Genomic DNA, 20,203 nt, shown 5'->3' on the forward strand with positions numbered 1-20,203 from the left:
AGTGTTTGAATTTTAAAAAGGGAATTATCAGATATAAAAAGGCCCAGAAGATGAGAGACAGCCTCTTCATTGAACCATGGCATGCTGCGATGGAGAAGGGAGTGAATTTCAACATGCACATTGTATATAGAGTTGCCCTCATTAAGATCCCATCGTACTCTGAGGGAAATCTTGTCACTGGATTTAGGAGACTAGCCAAGACTGCAGGGGTTTGTGTGCTTGGCAGATCTCAGGATAGCAGCATGAAGGACTCTTGGTGGGAAGTGCAGAAATGTTGGCAGTGTGCTGTTTTTGACAAATTTCAAGAAGACCTTTGGATTGGATTTGTTTTTCTCGCCACTTTTCAAGAATTTCCTGTGGTGTAATTAGGGCAACAGTGAATTGGGGACTTTGCTTTGCTTTATTTGCAGAGATAGACCAGCCTGCAGCCAGTCCACGAGCAGGGTATAGTTTTATTAGTTTAATAGTTATATACACATTTACTGGCTCAGTTTGCTTCCCACACATCACCATGCATTGTGTGTGTTTGCTGATGGTGCTGTTTGCTATGTTGGTCATGCTGGGAGTTCCTAAAGACCACAAGGGTCCACACGGAGCCCACCGCAACACTGGGTCACACAAGTCTCAATGGTGCAAACAGCTGCCTGATAATTTTGGACTTCACCAAAACCACCAGATTTTGAGGCCCTCCCACAACAAACTGCACAAATGTAACCAAGCTTTTCACAGTAAGTACAAAAGTGCTTAGTGCAACATTATGTAACATGCATCAGAACAACTAATGACTCCTTCAGTTGTTGACATCATTGGTTCTCATTAGCAGTTTCTTTGAAGTGTTTTTTCCTCTTTTGTAACTTGTATAATCTCAAACGTTGTTTAGTGTAAAATGATTTGATGTTATTAAAAACCTCTCAACCATCTTTTTCTCTCTATCAACATGAATTTGTTTGTGCTTCTGCTACTCTGATCAGAGCTGCAGGGAGGACAGAGATGTGGTGGTTATTGTGGCGTGCTGCTCTTTGACTCTTATTTCAATAATGCCGGTAAAATTATTTTCTAGTGTCAGTGTCTCTTCACCATGTTCCAAATTCCTTTTTATGGTATTCCATATTATATTATTTGCAGATAAAGTGAAAAAAAAGAGATGTGAGAACTGTTACGATAAAAACGTCCACATATAGTGTTATTTTAGCAATTCATTCTTTGCTGCGCAAATAAAAGGCTTGAAATGTTCATATCCTCTTGTATTAACCGGCCCTTCTACTGTAGATACCCTCCAATCCTGGTGGGTTTAAGTGTGGACTGTGCTGATAATTGCTTCTATGTTACAGTTCCCTACTGCTGGCTAGAGGAAATTGTACTGTTCTGTCAGTGTTGTTCAGCTGAACAGCCACTTTGCACAAAGCGTTCAGGAAAACAGGGCACAGGAGGAGCAAGTGGGAACGGAGTGTGTAGATCTATGTGCATTTTGTGAAACTCAAGCACACAAGCATACAGTGTGTCAAATGAAATTGACACTTTCATGCTGTTTATTTTGCTTTAATGAAGATGTTCAGTATATTGCTTCAAATCATTAGTTCTTACAATGACTAAATATAAGGCATCAGGGTCATGTGCTAAAAATTTGGATTAAGTATGATTTGTGCTATGGCAACCAGAGTGAAAAAATAACATACAGTCCCCTCAAAGTATTTGAAACGCAAGTCAAATTCATTGTATTGCAGTACAAAGAAGACTTTTGAGTTTCAGATCAATAGATGATTATGAAACAAAAGTTCAGATTTTCAGGTTTTATTTGATGGTATTTCCACTTTGAAACATTGAACAGTTATCTGTTCCAAAAGTATTGGACCCTATGACTGAGAGGTGTTTCTTGTTGTCCTGAGAGATGGGCTGTTCAAACAGTAAATTACTATTCTTGGTTGTAACTTTACGTGAGAAGACTGTTTTTTTGTTGTTGTTTAAAATTATAAATAATCTTAAAGGTCAAGGAGATGCCAGTGGAAGAAAATACCTTTTGAATCTGAGAAGAGAGGAAAAATAATCAAAGGTGTAAACCATACAAGCTCATCTGTGGAGCAGGGTGGGGGTGGTGTCATGGCCTGGGCTCTGCACGGCTGCTTCTGGATGATGATGATGATGATGATGAAGTGATGATGGTGTAGGTGGTGGTAGCAGGGTGGAATCAGAGGTTTACACAGGTGCAGTTATTGCAAAAAAAAGTGACATCAAACTAAATGTAACGATATAAATACTTATTTAAGTATTATCAACTTTAAGGTAAATCTTTCTGTTTTAATATTTTTTTAAGGGACAAAATTTGAATAATTTGATACAAAACGTTTTGTGTTATATGATGTATCAAGGTGTAAATACTTGATTAGACAGGTTCAGATTTGTTGTACTTTACTGTGTTGGCAGTACTTGAAGGCACCTCAGAGGGTGCCCCCAGCCCACCCCTGAGTCCACCTGTGCTTCATGGTAACTCAAAACAAATGAACTGGCCTTGCTGTTCCAGTAGTTTTGGAGGGGACTGAACTGAATTGCGTAGTTCCATGCAAATTAGTGCAACACAAAATACTACGCCTTCTCCTGTTTTATTTAATTTATAGCCAGTCATATCCAAAATTGAACATGACTTTTTTTCTGTTCTTTTACAGCTGTCATCAGTAATGTTTGTCTGCTCTGAGAAGCAGACAAGCATGGTTGATAATAACAGCAGGAGACACACACACCAATCAGCCACGGCATTTAAAACCACCAGGTGTCATTGATGTCGCGGCTGATTTGGTGTGTGCGCTCTGTAGTTGTTGCTGATGGCAGCTTCACTGTCTGAGTGCAGGCAGCTTTTCACTGGAGGGCGCTGTTTGGTAACAAATGTTCAGTGAAGCAGGCAGAAGCCAATCGGGCTCCTGCTGCCCCCTTTTCTTCCATTGTGCTCGTGTTTCCCTCACATTTATCCTTTAAAGTAAGATAGCTTTCATGCTTATACATAATGCATGGCATATCTGTGTGTAAAGTGTGTTATTCCTCAGGCGTGCAGAAACAGCAGGCTGTGGGCTACACTGATCACGCCATTACAGTGAGGGAGATGCTGCTTTTGGTCTAAAATAATAAAGAAGACAAATTTGAAGAAATTAGCACATTTTAAGGCGAATGAGGGAACATGATTTAGCAGGTACAAGACTCATCAGATAAGTTGTTAGACTCCTTTTTAATTAAGCAGATTGTAATTAGTCATAAAGTGCTCCAAAGCCCATTAACTGTTATTTGTATTAATAGTATAATATGTGGTCGTATCGCACAAAGGCCCGGAAGCTGTTTGGAAACGTTATAAATTAAGCTCTGTGTAACATAAACATGCTGGTTAGAAGACTAAGGTTTTCTACTGTATGTAAAACAATGTTTCAATGACACCTACAATATGATACATCATGCCTGGGTCGTCTTTAGACAAATTGGTTTTGTCATAAAGCCCAATATATTTCAGAAGGATAAAATTATTATTTTTCTAATGGTTGGGCCAGTTGACATATTGACATATTAATGGGCTTTGAAACCACTGGAGACAAAACAAAAGCCCAAAGTATGTTAGAACCATTATATAAGAACTATTGAGTTCCCAATCCATGCTGTGAAGTCTCTTCAGGAACATCACTGGAAAAGGCTGCTCCACTGGTTGTTAGTCAGGAACCGCAGAAGGACTAAAAACATGTCCGAGTAGTTTTATAAGGTTTCACTTATTACTGGGCAAAGTTGAAGAAACCCCAGCAGCCTGTCGGTGTGCGCTGCTCAGTGGGATCCAGGCGGGAAGAGGTTAAATTTCTTCCCTGGGAAACATCGCCGGGTCTATGGAGGGGGTAGAAAGCCACTGACGAGGCATTCCGCTTTTCTTGAATGAAATGCTGTGTATATGAATCCGTATTTGTCCCCTCTCCCGTCTGAGGTTCGGGGTCTGCGACGCGCACGAGGATCTTTCGGAGCTGGAGCGGCGCAGAAACGGGACAAAAGTGATGGAAAAGTTGCACTGATCGTGCGTGCGTGTGTGTGTGTGTGGATCCGGTGGATGAGGGAGGACAGGACTAACTCCCAAAGTTTCCGATCTCAAGTGACAGATTCAAAACTGGACTGAAATAATGTGACTGCGGGGACACAGCGTGGACTACTCATTGTACTCACTTTGGATGATTTATTATTTCTCCCTTCTTTATTTTTTTTTTTTTGGGGGGGGCACGAAAGGACGCGATGATTTGATTGAGAACGACTGACTGGTCACTGAGCGGCAACGGGATGAATCCTAGGAAAGGATAGAGCTCTGCTCAAATTCTTCTACGGTCTTTTCACATGCTATGAGCCAGTTCAGCTGAACTAGTGAAAGAAAGAAAGAAAGAAAGAAAGCATGTGTTCAATTTCGGGCTGGTTGGAGCTGCTGTTACAGTGATTCTCCCATCTTTTAACACTTCTCCATATCAAGAAGCCTCGCTTTGGCTTTTCACCAGATTTTGCTTTTTTTTTTAATGACTCCCAAACCAAAATCGGGGTTTTAAATTGTCTAACTCTGGATTGTGAGCTCATTTTTATTTTTAATTTTTTGAACACTTTGACATGAAGGAGTGGATGCCTAAATTGTGTTTTGAATAATTTGGATTATACAAGAATATTTCTCACGAGAGAGACGTTGAATGATGTCTCCAACTTCTATTGGATTTGTATTTCTGTTTCTCCATGTGTGCTCTGGTAAGTCAGGGATCATTATTAACATTTATTTCGGTAACTTTGGCCTGATTTGGATTTTATAGGCTTCTGTTTTTAATTATTCCTGCTGCAGCTTGGACCAGAGTACATGCAGAGCAACAAAGTTTATTTAAAATCTTTTATTGAAGTGCTAAGTGGAAATGAAAAATAGTTGCTGCAGGGCAAATGTAGACTTTCCCAGTCGTACTGAAAACCCGTTTGGAATATTAGAGCTTTCTTAGACAGTGAGCTTATTTTAGGCCTTGCTGAGAGTTTGTAAGAGGCTCATCTCTGATGTGTATTTTCAGTTTCAGAGGAAGACACATTTCAGATGCACAGCAGGGAAATGTTTTCTGTTGAATGAGAAAGTTAACTCTTAGGTAAAGGGCTTGTCTAACTTTTAAGGGCTGAGCACACATAAAGTCAGACGTAAAGTGCTGAAGCCATGTGGGATCAGTGGGGAGAGCAGCCATCATCGGTCAAACAGACAGCAGAAGCCCCTGTGGAGACCATGTTTCCAGTTATGGTACGGCTCTGTCCATTATTGATGAGTGCAGCATTTTTGTTATGTTTTCAAAATGAATATTTTTGAGAATATCACATATTTTTACCGTCTGTTTTCATTCCTGTGTCATTTAGACTGTTTAGGTGGAGCTCTCTAATTCTGCTTTTATTGGTCCCTGTTATCTTACACATTATGCTCTTCACCCAACACATAGATGCTCCTATAGAGTTCCTGGGCCATGATAACGGAGGTTTTTCCAGGTCAGTTATGGAAGCACATGTCTGCCTCCCCATTACCACGTTAAGAAACGTGTGTCCTGAATGGGCCAAAGTAGGGCAATTTAAAGAAAGACTTGCATACACACACAAGTCAACAAAACTCTAGTGAGGCAGTTTATTTAACACTCTTCAAAACAAACCCACCAGAAAAATCAGCAGTGACGTACAGACTCTGTAGCTCCAACTCACACATATAATTACTAAAATAATAGTGAGCATAATTGTTTTCAAGTTTAAACCTGAAAAGGCACAATGTCTTCGTCTGCTTCCAGACGCCCCTGAAAGTGCTGACTTTCTGCACGATTCCAATTATTTTCAAACTGAAAGGACTCTGTTCTCCACTGCTTTTAAAAGGGCATCTTCAAACACTGGACTCAATTTAAAAAAATAAAAATAAAATAAAAAATCTGTCTTCTGTCTTAATTCGATGTCTGGTGGACTTGTTCAGCCAGTGTCTGTGTGCAGAATGTCGTCACACATATTCAGACATTATTCATGCTCCCTGAGTGTTTGCCTGAAATTACTTTTTGTTTTGTGCAGAGGCAAAGATGTGGTGATAGGGAAATGCTTTTAAAGCACGGTACTTTGAGGAAACGCTGCAGCACCTGAACAGGAAGTAGGGTCAGAGGTGATTGTTGAGAACTAGGTGGCAGCTCCCTTTGCTCCACCCTTGGCTGGATCCTGGGCCCGTGCTGAGCCAGTGATGTTTGCGTTCAGTGGGAGAGACCGTCAGACACCAGGGTTTTCAATTACGCCTAGCTGTGAGGATGTGTTGGGGGGGCAATTGTGGGTAGGGGTGTGAGAATAGGGCCTGATAATAGAGCGGCACTGGACAGAAGATACTCAGAGGATTGGTCCTGGATTAGACACTAGTGTCATAAAATTGGATTAGCCACTTGCCAGGAAAAAAAGATGTCAAATTTGCAGCTAATCAGAGGGTTAAGTATTTAACTCTGTGTGTAGGCAAGATATCAAATCTCTGATGTAAACTCTTATCGGCGTTCAGTAACATCTCCGTGGATCGTATGAAAATGTTCACATCACTTCCCCTGTTGTGAGAAGGAATTTTTATACTGTTTGCGTGTGAGAGAGGCAGAGAGATGAGATGACCTTTGCTCTTGTCAGTCACATGCGGCGACTTGCTTATTACTGCCTCGCTCTGTCTGAGGGTTGTAAATTGATACCGCCATCTTTCATGGCCCGCCCTGTTATCAGGTGATCTTTCCTCCTGCAGTACACTAAATGGTTGTTATCTCTCTCTCAAGTGCTCGTCAGACCTTATACTCACCTCTGAGCTGCAATTCAGACGAGGTCAAAAGGTGGTTACACTTTTCACACTCAATACGACACTTCAGATTAGTTTGAGGAGATAAGAACTGGGGGAATATTCAGTTTTTTAAATGTGCACTCGTGTTGTAAACTCACTGTCCTGTTATATCCAAACATAGCAAATGATGTACTTGTGCTAATAACAATATGGTCAGTGGGAGTTGTACCGGGTTATTCAGCCCCAGCCCCAGCAGCCCCTCGCCGCTAAGGTCTTGACAAATTGACTTGTAAGTACTGATAAATTGCAGAGCCCTTCCACGTCCTAGATTGTGACGATATGACAGGACCCAGCAGGCTCCAGAGCCAATTAATGACCAGAGACCACAGGTGAGACCCATCTCTGTCTCATGTCTCCAGACTATTTCCTCTGGCCTGAGAACAGAGTCATTAAAGCCAAAGTCTTCCTTCACCATCTCACACAGATCCCACTTTTTTAATCAATGTTTGGTATTTCCACTAGATTAAAAAATCATGTTGTTTTGAGACTTCAGCCTTCTGGACTAATGTTTTGTGAAAGCGGGCGTCTTGTCTCACCCCTGTATGGGGTGACAGTGTCCATAAAGCTATAGCTCTATAACTTGCACAAATACACATTAATCTGATCCTAATCCAAATCAAGCAGGCTTTTACACCCTAAGTTCTAGGATTAAGTGGACTTTGGCTTAGTGAAACCACATGGAGGAATGTGGGATGGCAGCCGTGTCCTCTTCCTGTTCGTGAGAACCACAACTAAGTCATTAATGACTGACTAGATCAACATTTCAGAGTAGTTTGTTTGAGGGCGGATAAATTAGGCGGTGACTTTTAATGATCAGCTTTCGCCTAAGCAATCTTCTTTTAATGACCTAAAAGCACTGCGTAATTGGATTAATTAACAAATCCGTCTGATGTCACTAGTTTGTAATTTACCGTGGCTGCAGCCTGGCTGCGAGGACAATCAGAGCATTCTGGTAACTTTATAAAAGTGAGGATGCACCCCTATGTTGAGTATGGCTGAACAATTAATAGTTTTTAAGTCGATATAAAAAATTAAGCAGAACATGTAATTGTCATACTGCAAATGCTGCAATATTACAATTACAACTACAATTAAAACATTTTTTTTTTTTTTTTTTTTTTTTTTTTTAGAGAAGCTTGAATTAAATTTTTTCTGAAGAACTCTTACTATTGGTGTGTTAGAGGGACTAATCAGCTGGGACATTGATGACCATATGCATTACAGGAGAAAATGAGCTTTTAAAAAAACACATGAATCACAATTACAATATTGCTTAAAAACAATCACAATTCAATTAGTTTCCATAATCCATCAGGCCTAATATTGAGTTATGCATTGAGGACAGTGTTGCCCATTGCTTCCTGATAATATTGATGACTTATTTAAGTATCAGATGTCTGTCACTCTAAGCTCTGAAATCATCTGTTTTAAGATTACTGTGCAACATAACGCCGTATAAGCTTTTTAGTCTGGAGTTGCCTGATGCTCTAAGGCAGCAGGCTTGTCCTGGATATTAGACTCATGTCAGTATAGTTAATGCATCTTGTTGTGGCAGTCAACAGGGAGGACAAACATTCCCTGTTGCCACTCTCTGTGGAAGTGATAAATGGCGTGTCCTTATAGGATGAAAGGTGTTGTCTGGTTTCTGTCTCACTTCACAAATTGCACGCTTAGAATTCCCACAGCTTTGCCTCTTGTTATGAAAAATGCCAAGAGCAAATTACATAATGCTAATCCTCATTTGATTCCACGTTGCATATGCATGTTTACTTGATTTGGACTTTACTGCGGATTATTTTCCCCATGACTCCTCTAATATAGATGTGATGGAGAAGGAGAGACTGAGAGGTGGGGAGTGTGTTTGTGTATGTTTGGGGTGCTGAAAGAGGGCTTAAGAAATCTCTTCATCCTCTTACCCATCCCCCACATTTTTTTTTTTTTTTTGGCCCAATTTTTTAAGACTTGCCTTTTTGTGGCTGGCCAGTGCAGAGCTTTTCTTAAATAAAGCAGGCGGACACGCAGAAAAAGCCTGTAGGGACGGGGAGGCCGCATTGTGTCGCCTTAACGGGGCGATTGTAAGGCATGGAGGAGGGGAAGAGAATGGTTCACCAGGGACTGAGGGTGTGTGAGGAGTGTGAAGGGGGGTGTGCGCCTACACAAAGGCAACCCCAGGGTGTGGAAGGGGGATAAAGGGGGGGGAACAGAGGACGAAGAGGAGGACAGAGCAGCCAAACATACCATGATACACCAGCTCTGGGAATGCTCTTGATCTGGTTTGCTTGTATATTCTTATTGGTCCCTCATGGCCACAAATGTGCTGATTAAGGTGATAGTGGTGGAAAACTGTGAGGCAAGGACACCGCTCTTGTTCTCTTGTTTAGTTTTCCTTTTAAAAGTGGACATCTGGGGAGAGTTGATTTTTTATTTAATTTTTTTTAAATGCTGAGTAAATACAAGACCCAGTTTTTCTTTTTTTTTTTAAATGTGGCATTGAGGGTTTGGTGTGCAGCACTACAGCCTTCATCCCTCATGTTTCTAGATTGTGCAGGTTCGCTCTGGGCCTGGAGCTTTCTGTGGTGGTGAATCTGTGCTACCGTGGGGTGCTCTGCCTTGTGCATTTTAAAAAGGCTCAGACCTCCCTCTCTTTCATTTTCTCAACTGGGGAGACTGAGAGATGGCATTGAGGACAGCCTTTCCCAGTATCCATCTTTTCTTTTTCACTCCCTGAGCTCAGGTCTCCTCCCAGCCACTGTGACCATTCTATTACCCTCTCACTGCAAGGCCTGGATACACTTTTGAAATGCTAAACTTCTCTTTTAGTTATAGCTGACAGGGGAAAATAGCATTAAAGAGGCTGAGAGGAATAGATTAAATTAGCAGTTAAAAGGGAGGCTGCTAATTAGTTGATTAATATCTTTGGTTCCTCCCCCTCTCAGCAATACTGTCATAGTTAAGATTCCCTGTGGTGACAAGGTCCCTTTTGCATCAAACATTATTTCCTGTTCATTTTATATTTTGCAAACATCATTTATTTTAATTCACACAGAGAAACTGGAGATTCGTGTTCAGAAGCTATTCTAATCCAGAGCAGCATCAGCAGCAACTCATCTATGACTGAATATGTACCGGTTCCAGGGGGCTAATTCTGTCACACAAAGGAGTGATAAAAGTAGGAGGGGTGCGCTCTATTTAAGAGGAAGCACTGCAAAACATAATTAATGAGAAGGTGACCTTGAAATTCCCTATTATAAGGCTGCTTTTGGAGCCGCTCCCACTGCTCAGCTGTAACCATGGTGAGGAGGATTCCAACAACTGGATGAATTTGCAACTTATAAATACAAAGCCAGTCTAAGTTGCGAGATTGATTTACCTACTTCTAGGAAATTGTTGATGTTTTCATTTTGGGTGTGGTGCCAACATTGTTCAACTCCGTGAACCAGAACTATACTTAAGCTTTAGATTTTCACCTTTTAGAAAACCATTTAAACTTTACTTTTCAATGTTGAACCATTTGCTTATTAGTCCTCCATGTCACTCTTTCTCATTTAACTGTGCAATGCTCCCTGTGCTGCAGTCACTTTCCTCCTACACTTTGCTTACACAATGAAAGCTCTAATTCACTAACAATTGCAGTCCCCGGTTGAGATTCCGGTTCTTCAGGCTTTTAGCAAAAGATTGCTTTTTTGCATTTAGCTGCATGTCTGTCACCAAGTCTTAATCGGAAGCTTCATAGCTCAAACTATTATGCGCTTTAGGTTTGAAGCTTTTTTTTTTTTTTTTTTTTTTTTTTGGCTCAGCAGTCATTGTTGCAAAATGTCTGATGAAGCCTGTCAGGTGCTCTGTGATAAATGCTCTACTACTTGACTGCTGTGATTCTTTCTGGCATTCAGTCTTGACAGGTGGTGTTTATCCCTTCTCATTTTGTCCTCTAATCAGGACCTACTATTCACTACTGTCTCCACTCTGCTCTAAGCCTTAATGAAAACGATGGGCATCTTTTTGACATCATGAAGTGGATTTGGCTTCCTGAGTCGGGGTGGCCAAAGCCAAAAGTGTTTTCTTCACCCCATGACTGTGCTGGAGCTGAGCTTGTGCCTGTATTTTTTGCATTTGCCTTTTTAAACTTTCATGATACAAATACATGGTTTGTTATTCATAGCATATGTGAACTATTGTGCCCATTTTTCAAGGGTGACGTTGGGTAAATCAAAAGTAGGGTAAATCTGTGTCTGTGGGAAGATGAATTTTCCTCAGGTTGATTATTTTCATTTTGAAAACACTTAAAAACACTGTTGGAGATGGAGACATTTGCTCTGTTGCACTTGTTATCACAGCTGTTACATGCAGATCTGACCTCCTTCCCCCTTTTTTCTACAGCTCTCGAGGAAAAGAGGTTTTCTGAGAAATTTAATTTTGATTTCTGACAATGTTTTTTGCTTTCAAATGTAGGGAACAAACAGATGGAAATTGAGGAAGTGTGATACATTTACCATGAAGTCATTATTTCGTGAGACACACTGTGTACCTGGACAGTTGGTGTGTGTTTTGAGGAGAGGACGTGGTAAGTGGGTGCTGGAAAGCAGACAGGCCAGTGAGCAGTTGTCTGCAGAAGGAAATTTAATTTTAATGCCAGACTGGGCACAGTTTCCCCTCTGTGGATGTCTAGAAAAAGGCTTGTTGGCAGACTTTGCCCGTTCATTAATTTTGACCAAATATTTACTGTGCATCACATGGCATGCCTTACATCCCACTTTAATTTTTCCAGGCCAGGTTTTGAACAGTTTGGGCCATTTGTGTTCCATTTAGCTGGACTGGGGCCATGCCCCACTCAGCAGGCTCGTGCTGGTGTCTCTTGGAGCTTGCCACAGGAGGAACTGGCTCCACCGAGTCTTAGCCTATGCTCTGCCTCCGGGAGCCACGTTTCACTTTAATAATACCTTGTATCCACAGCTGCAGTGTATGAACCATATGCATGCACAACATTGCACACATTGGCACTCCAAAGCTATGTGCTCCGTGTTTACCCCTTTACCCTAAAGGCCACCTCGAGGAAACGTTCCAACTTTCTGCAGTCAGACATTACTGTTGTACCCTCAGCTGAATGCTGTGACTGAAACTCCCTTTCAACACCCAGCTGTCTGAGATTTGCTTTAGAATGTGTTTGGCCGAACAGTGAGAATAGCCTACATAAGCAGCTAAGGTCATCGGCTCTGCTTTCAGGGAGTGTAATATTATACTGGTTCAGCAGTAGGCCTGTATCAGCCTCTCCCATCAACTAAATAACATTTAAAAAGCATTAGGTGCTTTTTGGCTGTGCCTGCCCCAATTCACTTTGGCTTTCCTTCAGAGCCGTTCTTTTTCTTGGCACAGAGCCGAAATGCTGTACTCTGTGCGGCTGGGCTGTGGCTGGGTTGTGCCAGCTGAATGTGCTGCTCCTTCTTCCACCGTGCTGCTCCACAGCCCCTCGCTGCCTTCCCTCACAGCCAGTTCACAGTGACCTTGGGAAGAGAAAACCAGATGCTTCATATTGTTAAAAAATTAGCAGACAGTGGTTTATTAATAAAAGTATTTACAATCAACTCCAGGGTTGTGTTCCAGTTCTCCTGAAATAAAACCACATTACATGAAATACAGTAGAGCCATAATCACCTACTCATGACAAAAGTATGCTTATAATGCCGCTTTCAACCATACTATTGTTTTTCCCAAACACTTAACAAATGGTTTTGCTGCAATACAATTTAATGACATTGAGGATTTAGCATTGAGTCTAGCAGCTCATAGAAGTAGTCAGCAGTGAGAATTTCGCTGTCCCCTGTTGGGAAATAAATCTGCTGGTATATTCAATTACCCTTGTTTCTATCCTGTTGTTGCATGCTGTATTGGTGCATCACTGAGATTACACTGGTCAAACCTTGTTAAAACCGGCAATGCTGGAAAACAAAAACAAGAAGTAATTGCCCACTCGTGCTCCCTTGGTGTAATCCCTTCCTCCCTCCGAACCTTGGCTGTGCCACGAACAGAAGCTTCCTAATGGAGGGTCTAAGCCTGGCATCTGGGTTCCATATTAATTACTGCTCATTTCCTGGGGTCCAGGCTCTGCTGATGGAGTGACATCCTTGACACCAGTGCTGGAGTTCTTTCATGAGAAGTAGAGCTGGGTTTTCTTCTTAGGTCATTGCCGTGAATATGCAGGGTCAACCTAAGGAGTCTCCGAGTCTGCTCACAATCACACACTGACATGCACATTGTGGATAGATTGATGGATAGATACTAGACAGACTGACATACACACATAAAGACAGGATGACTCTTCGCTTGCATCCACCCTGCTCTCTTTAGTCCATCTGCTTGGTCTCCAGAGCCAAATTGACAGGCAGCTTCCTAACAAGCATTTTGCTCTGTTCCACTACAGATTTCTTCCTTGTCTCAGTGAATGGATATAATAAAGCATAGGAACTGCATTTATCCTGCAGAAATGAATTCTGCCCTCCTGGTTTTCTTCAGACTTTGACAGCCTTTATTTGTGTCTAATGACACTCACTGGAGCAGCTTGGCATCGGGAGGAGCTGCAACTCATTCACAATTGCATCCCCTGGGCTTCTGTTGAAAATTCATTATTGTATATTGTATATTTTCCCCTTGTCTTGTCTTTTTGCAGTTACTCCACAGTGTTGTGTTGCTGGTCATCTGCATGGCCTTATAATGCATTTTTAAATTTTAACCTAACCTAGGCTTAGGTTAAAATATTATGGATAAAAAAATATTAGCTTTTTATTTTATTATGATGCTTTTTAAAAGACGGGAAAACCAAAGACCTTCTCAGATCTCAGCTGACTCAGGAGGTGTTTGATGAGCATCAACACTCCTTTATCACACTTGCTGTTATGTCTTACAAATATGGCCCATTTGGAGAAAAAACCTAAAGCAGAAGTGTAAATACTGCTCCTATTGTCTTAGCTCCAGATGGGGGCCCCAGATCAGGATGAGCCCCAGCCTCCCAGAGGAGCATTCTGCTGCACTCTTCTCACTCTTGGCCTAGCCTGCATTGCCAGGGGAAAGCCAGGGATGTGTTTCCCAGCTGACACAGACATGAGTTGGGGCTAGTGCTCCAGAATTTGAGAACCATTGTTGGGTCACATCCTGACGAACAGCCGTGAGTTTGAAGGTGCCCTGGACCTTATTTTGTAACACATGGCCAAAAGCTAAGGAAGGAGGGGTGTTTGTTTATTGTCGCACCTTTTATGTTGTATATGACAAATAGGCACAAACATTGTGATGCAAACAGATCATAATAGTTTATCAGATCTTATTTACAAATCTTGAAAACTCGAGCAAGTCATTGCTCTTAATCATTCGAAAATAAACGATTGGACTTGTGGTGTTGGGAGCTTTACAGAGTTGCCACAGTTCTGCATTTTAATTTTTTCGGGGTACTTCCTTAACCTTCATCATTGTCTTGGCCTTAATAATAACAAAGGAGCCTTACAACATGTCATGTTTGCACTACAGTCTGCAGAAGCCACATATCTCAAACATCAATGGGAGCATTGTAATCATCTGTGAGTGTCTAGACTTAGTTTCTATAACAACGATTAGAGATAAATAAACAGTATAGTGTTGTATTGCAGTGTTGTGTAGGTAGTGTGTTTCAGGTTTGCTCTGATTATTGAAAAATTTGGACATCGGCACAATTTTTTTGATAACTCATATCTGTTCTTAAGTGCTACTGTTGGTGAACATGAAGTAACCATACCCTGTTCTGTTTGGTAAGCGGAGACAAAGAGATGAGGAAAAGACGAGGCCATAAAGATCTCAATCATCCCCCTCCATTACCCCACCTCTGTGTCCCCATGCACATTCACACACACACACGACTCTAATCCTCCCTCTTAGGAGTGTAAGCGATAGCCTTGTGTAACGTTAAAAACTGATGCAACTGGCAAACTCATTCATGTGGTGGAATCCAGGGTGGGATCCTGATGTTGAAATGGTAAAAGATTTGGTTTCACTTTCTTGTTAGTGTCATCTGATCAGCGGGAGTTTGGTAACTCGCCTTTTCTCTCAGTTTCCGCCTCTCCCTCTTTCTTCCTTTTATCTCTGCCTTCTCTCTCTCTTATCTTTTCGGATTCAACAGAAAAGGGTGCTTTCACCTTACCTTGGCTTGCCTTCAATCTTTGACTGGCCAGCCCCGCCCCCAGCAGGCGTGGCTCCATTCTCCGCCTGGCTACCCCGAGGGACCCGCCCTTTGCTCTTATCTTTGCCATAAATCCCTCTTAAGTCCCCTAATCACAGATTAATGGGGCTGCAGATAGGGAGTGCCCTACTGTGCTTGGCCTGCCTTATCACTGATCCATATTCCATATCTTTGCCATTGCTCAGCAGGACATGTGATATGGGGTGTGATGATATGCCTCAAGCTGTAATACCTTTCCATTTTAATATGTCTTTATCAGATTCTGTCACCTTGAGCATCTTTATGGCGGGAATTAAACTTTACCACAATATTGCTCATTTAATAACATGCCATTCTAGTGTTGGTTAATTTGTCCGATGGCAAGAATTGAACTGAATGACCCGGCATTGTAAAGTGGTTTTATCGCTCAAGGAAGTAGAAGCATTATCCTTCCTCTCTTTCTCAGGAGACCACCGTGACAACAGATCTAAATTGCCTCACTGTCCTTCTCTCCTGTGAGTTTGGTGTAAAGGGCAGGTGCTTGGCTCTTTTCCTCTCTCTCACACTCTGCAAAGATAGGAGCCAAGAAAAAAAGGGGCAGAGGCACATTTAGCTACTTTTTAAGGTAGAGAGCTGGAGCTGGATTTTTTGCAGCAACAAAGTGGTTGTTATTAGGACTCACATCAAAAAATGTATTGTTGTACAGATCGAGTTATTATTAACAGAATTAACTCATTCTACTAAACTCTGTGTGCTTTGTTAAAATAATATCAGGGGCTTTCGGCTCTAACGTGTTCCTCACAGTGATTTGGCATGAGTTTTTATGCAGGATGCCCTTCCTGCTGCAACCCTCCCATTTTATCCAGTAGCTCGTTGCTGGCACCAAGCCCTTGGTGGGTGGGCGGGGCTACACCTGGTGTGGTGAGATTCGAACCTGCAGCCTTCTGCATTTCAACCGAATCCTCTGGCATAGTCAGTGGTGGATGAAGTACTGTTAAAGTACAAATCCCACAAAAAGTACTCTAGTATTAGTTCTGGACTTACATTTCAACTTAAGTAAAAGTAAGTGTGTGACTTATATTTTGCTTACAGTATTAAAGCACTCCTTGTCTCACTATTGATGTCATTTAAAAAATGTTACATTATAAAAATGTGTGAATTAATATGATTTAAATGTGACAATGTAACAATAGTTTGATTGGAAATATAGTGAAGTAAAAAGTAAAGATATTTGGTCTTGGGTGTAAAATAGTAAAAGTCAAGGTAGCCATGATTAAATCTACTTAAGTTATGGGCAGATAAGTGAAAAATTTACTTAAGTACTGTAACAAAGTTCTTGTACTTCGTTTTACATTCACATTTAATCGTTTAGCAGATGTTTTTATCCAAAGCAACTTACAAGTGAGGTACAAGGCAGCAAAAATCTAAGTCAAGGAGAAAACATCAAAGAAAAGTCCTATCAGAAAAGTGTTTACATTTTATTAGATGCAAGTGCAAGAAAGAGCAAAAAGGAAGTTTTTGTTTGTTTATTTTAGGGCACAGAGATGTATCAGTCAGCTGTTTGGCTTTCATAGACATAACCAGTCACACAGCAATCACACAAATATTGTTAGGCTTACAATTGTTTCAATCAGGTTGAGGAGGAATTATCTGTATAATCTGCAATTATCGTATCTGTATATAGATTGACAGATGACAGGTAGCCATAATGAAAATATACAGTGGACGCCTTGTTATGTAATGGCCAGAAGAATGACCTTGCCTTTCTGAGAGCCATCATAAACCTCACAATCTCGCCCTGTCTATCAATGTGTGCGTGCTTGTGTGTGTGTCGTGTGGGGATACAGAGTGGGTAAATACCCTGAAGGTCTTCGTAAAACCTAGGATGCATACAGATAATGTGAGTATATGGGTCAGTGTCTGGGTCTGGACCCTGGTGGTGGCTGTATAGATGGTCTGATGCTTTTCAATTCACTGTTGTTGCTGTTGGGCTCTGGGTTCATGGTGTGTTGTTCAGTTAGCTGTGAGAGAAAAGTCACAGAGAACTGTAGATTTTTTTTTTTTAATTACCTCCACAGTGAACAAAGGTCCCTCAAGCATAGTTTAACTTTGTGTCTATTATGTGTGTGTGTGTGTGTGTGTGTGTGTTTGTGATAAGAAGAGAAAAAGAAACACTCCAAATGTGAGGGTTAAGGGAGAAGGAGAATCTTGCCCGAGGCACCAATCGATCAGATCCTTGCAGTAGAAGTCCCAGCTTCCCTTTGGTGAGGCGGTGTATTGCATTAGCTCATCTCACATTCTCTGTCTGGAGGGGAAGAAGGGGGGAAGAGGGGGATAGAAAATAGGAGAGAGGGCGGCTGAAAGCAGCAAAGGAGAAGGAAGGGTAGTGCTTTGAACTAAGGACAATGTTAGATGACTCCAAGTGAAGCAAGAAAAGAGATCCTGAACAGCCTGGTTCATCAGTGATGTATGCTCCTTTTGTTTCTGTCTCAGATTTGCTCATCAGCACACACTGTAGGGAAGGATTGACGTTTCCTGGCTGGCCATCGTCTGAAAGCATGCTCAAAAAGAGGGGAAGGGGCGGTTTGGTGTTTTGTGCAATGACAGAATAATCTTTTACGCAGCCTGTGTCTTTTTCCCCTGGTGAGGAGTAATGGAGCTGAAGTAACTGGCTTTATTCAAAGTGTCTGTTGGGATCAGCATGGCAAAACACACACACACAATAATTAAATTATGGCCTAGGACAGCAAATTAGCATTGTGTAACTGATAAACGCTTGCACCCACTCACTGCTCAAAACACACACACCCTCTCAGGGATCGCACACAAAACACTTATTAGAGTTTTTCAGGAACTGCTGAATATTTATCTGCCAGTTAATTCTAACAGCTTTCCTGTAACACGATACTCTGACCCACATTGTGTTCTCAGTCTGCATCTTAATCATGCAAGTCCAGTGTAATCGTCTACAGTAAACAGCCGCTGATCAAACACAGCGATGCCTGCTGCACAGCTCTCCTCACAGTGGGCCACATCTAAATAGTTAATGGTTCCTGCATAAAACCCCAAACTTCAGACCATTTCAAATTAGAGACACGCTGTCTAAATCAGGAAAGGAACGGGCAGAGCAGATAGCAGCGGAGCTCTTCAAAGTCCTCTTTAATAAAACATATTAGGCGGCTTGTGTGAAGGGAGGCGGCGGTGGTGGTGCAGTTGCTCTGGCGGTAATAGGCCAGAGTTTGTGAGCGTAGTCAGGCCTGTTAGCTCAGGCCTTTGCTTCAGTATGCTGCCGGACCATATTGCTGGGCCTCGTTAGTGTATGGTAAAAAGCCTGTGACGGGAGCAGGTTATAAATGGGGGTTAATTAGTCTGATATGGGTTCAGACAGCTCCAACAGCAAGGAAGCAGCGATATGTATTTTTTATTAACTTTATTCAGCATAAGATTGCAGACTGTTTTTTGCTGGAGGCTTGATATGGTGCTCCCACCATTTCTCCATGTGTTCCTGTTTCTCAGAAATGCTTTAATCTCTCAGAAACTGTTTCTCATACCCACACACTATCTACAGAATGTCATGCAGAAACAAGAATGGTTTTTTCTCGGTTTTTATGTCAAATTCACTGAATCGTGAAACTTCAGCTGGTCTATGCTTTGTATATACTGTATTATATTGACATTACTACCTACATAAATCTAATTTCTTAAAATAGAGTGACTGTTTGGAGCTCTCAAAGTACTTTGCAGTTTTACTTCTCATCCAACGATTATGGCCATAAGATTTTTCGCTTAACCCACCAGGACTTACTTGGGGTTCATTGTCTTGCCCAAAGACTTCAACATAGTGAACGACTTTTCTACCAAGACACAGCTGCCTGAATGCAGTTTTCTGTGACTAAACACTGCAATGTGCTACTAGTGGTTTTAGAAAACAAATGTGTGGTGTCTAAACATGAGTCCTACATCACATCTCTAGGGACAACCCAGTCGTGTAGGAACAACAGGTGTGGAGTATGCATGCCTGCAGTGAACCCTTTGAAGGAAGCATCTCTGAAAACAGTCCTCGAACACCATCAATCAAGTAATTTCCACAAAGTCACCACAGCCCAAGCAAGTCATGAACGTTTAGTTTAGATTGACTTAAAAAAGACCCGTGATCATGACGTCCTTCACTGGGGTACTGGAGTAATTATATCTCACTGACTACAATAGACATTTGCATTGAAGTGATTAATCTTCCCACAGAGCTGTCATTATTTATGCTGACTTTACCTCATGTGACGACCACAAGAACATGCCTTCTCAGCACCACATTTCCTCGGTAATGGGCGGAGGGCACCGAAATGAGCCTGTGTGGCAAGTTCACGGGATGCTGGCTGAATTAATTGCAGGCCTCTGTCTCCAATTAGACACGACTCTCTTTAATTGGGGCTGAATGGGCTCCAAAGGCCTATGCTGGGAGATATGGAGCTGAGGGAACTTTTTCTCATTGTCTTTCTCACACACACACACACACACACACACGCAATGCATTCACCAAGTCCCACCCTTCAGGATTTAACAACAGGAAGCTAATTTGCATGTAAAGCAGGTTTGATAGCCACAGTTGACTGGTTGGAGAGCATTAGTAATGACCTGAGATAGCACTGGGGTGTTAACCCCCTTGGCACTGCTGTTGGCACTGCTGTGTCTTTCTTCAGCGGTGTAATCTGTGCTCCTGTCTCATTGCTAGGCTGTGCACTGCATCTGAATCTTATCTTTAATCTCTTAATTTCCTTTTACCTTAAAGGTGTGTCATCTTCGTGTTTACTGTTGCCTTCTTTTTCTTCTTTTCTGCTCTTTGATCTTAAAAATGATGCAGTCACACAGTAGGAGCAGTGCTAAGCTACTAAAGGAGCTGCTGCTGTAATTAAAGAGTGACTTTCCTCCCAGACTGATAGCTTATTTGATCTTTTCAACTGGCATCAGCATCACCTGTTATTGTAGCTTAAAGAAAATATTCTGATGCTTTTAAGTGATATTTTCTGTATGCAAAGATGATATACATATATCTGTTCATTTTGGGGAAGAATGGAAGTTCATACTTGTGCAGCATCATTATTCATAATTCTATTTATACATCGATTTTCTCATCCTACAAGTGAAACTTTTTGTGCCTAGAGCTGATCCTTGCAGATATAAACTTT

At 41.6% G+C, this 20,203-nt stretch overlaps 1 protein-coding gene across 8 annotated transcripts in view; it reads left to right on the forward strand.

Annotated features, from left to right (window-relative positions):
- Positions 1-20,203, forward strand: part of robo1 (roundabout, axon guidance receptor, homolog 1 (Drosophila)) — a 210,193-nt gene that overhangs the window by 83,708 nt on the left and 106,282 nt on the right. Inside the window, exon 1 of one of the 8 annotated variants that reach the window (XM_067506378.1) lies at positions 518-728. The exons of 6 other annotated variants lie outside the window; for them this stretch is intronic. In XM_067506378.1, the coding sequence (XP_067362479.1) occupies positions 533-728 (196 nt within the window). In that variant the 5' untranslated portion in view covers positions 518-532. Of the gene's footprint in view, positions 1-517; positions 729-3,696; positions 4,738-20,203 lie in introns of those variants that run through there. One more of the 8 variants, XM_067506382.1, reaches the window with a different exon arrangement.

The sequence above is a fragment of the Channa argus genome, chromosome 6 (genome assembly GCF_033026475.1).
Source record: "Channa argus isolate prfri chromosome 6, Channa argus male v1.0, whole genome shotgun sequence".
Lineage (NCBI taxonomy): Eukaryota > Metazoa > Chordata > Actinopteri > Anabantiformes > Channidae > Channa > Channa argus.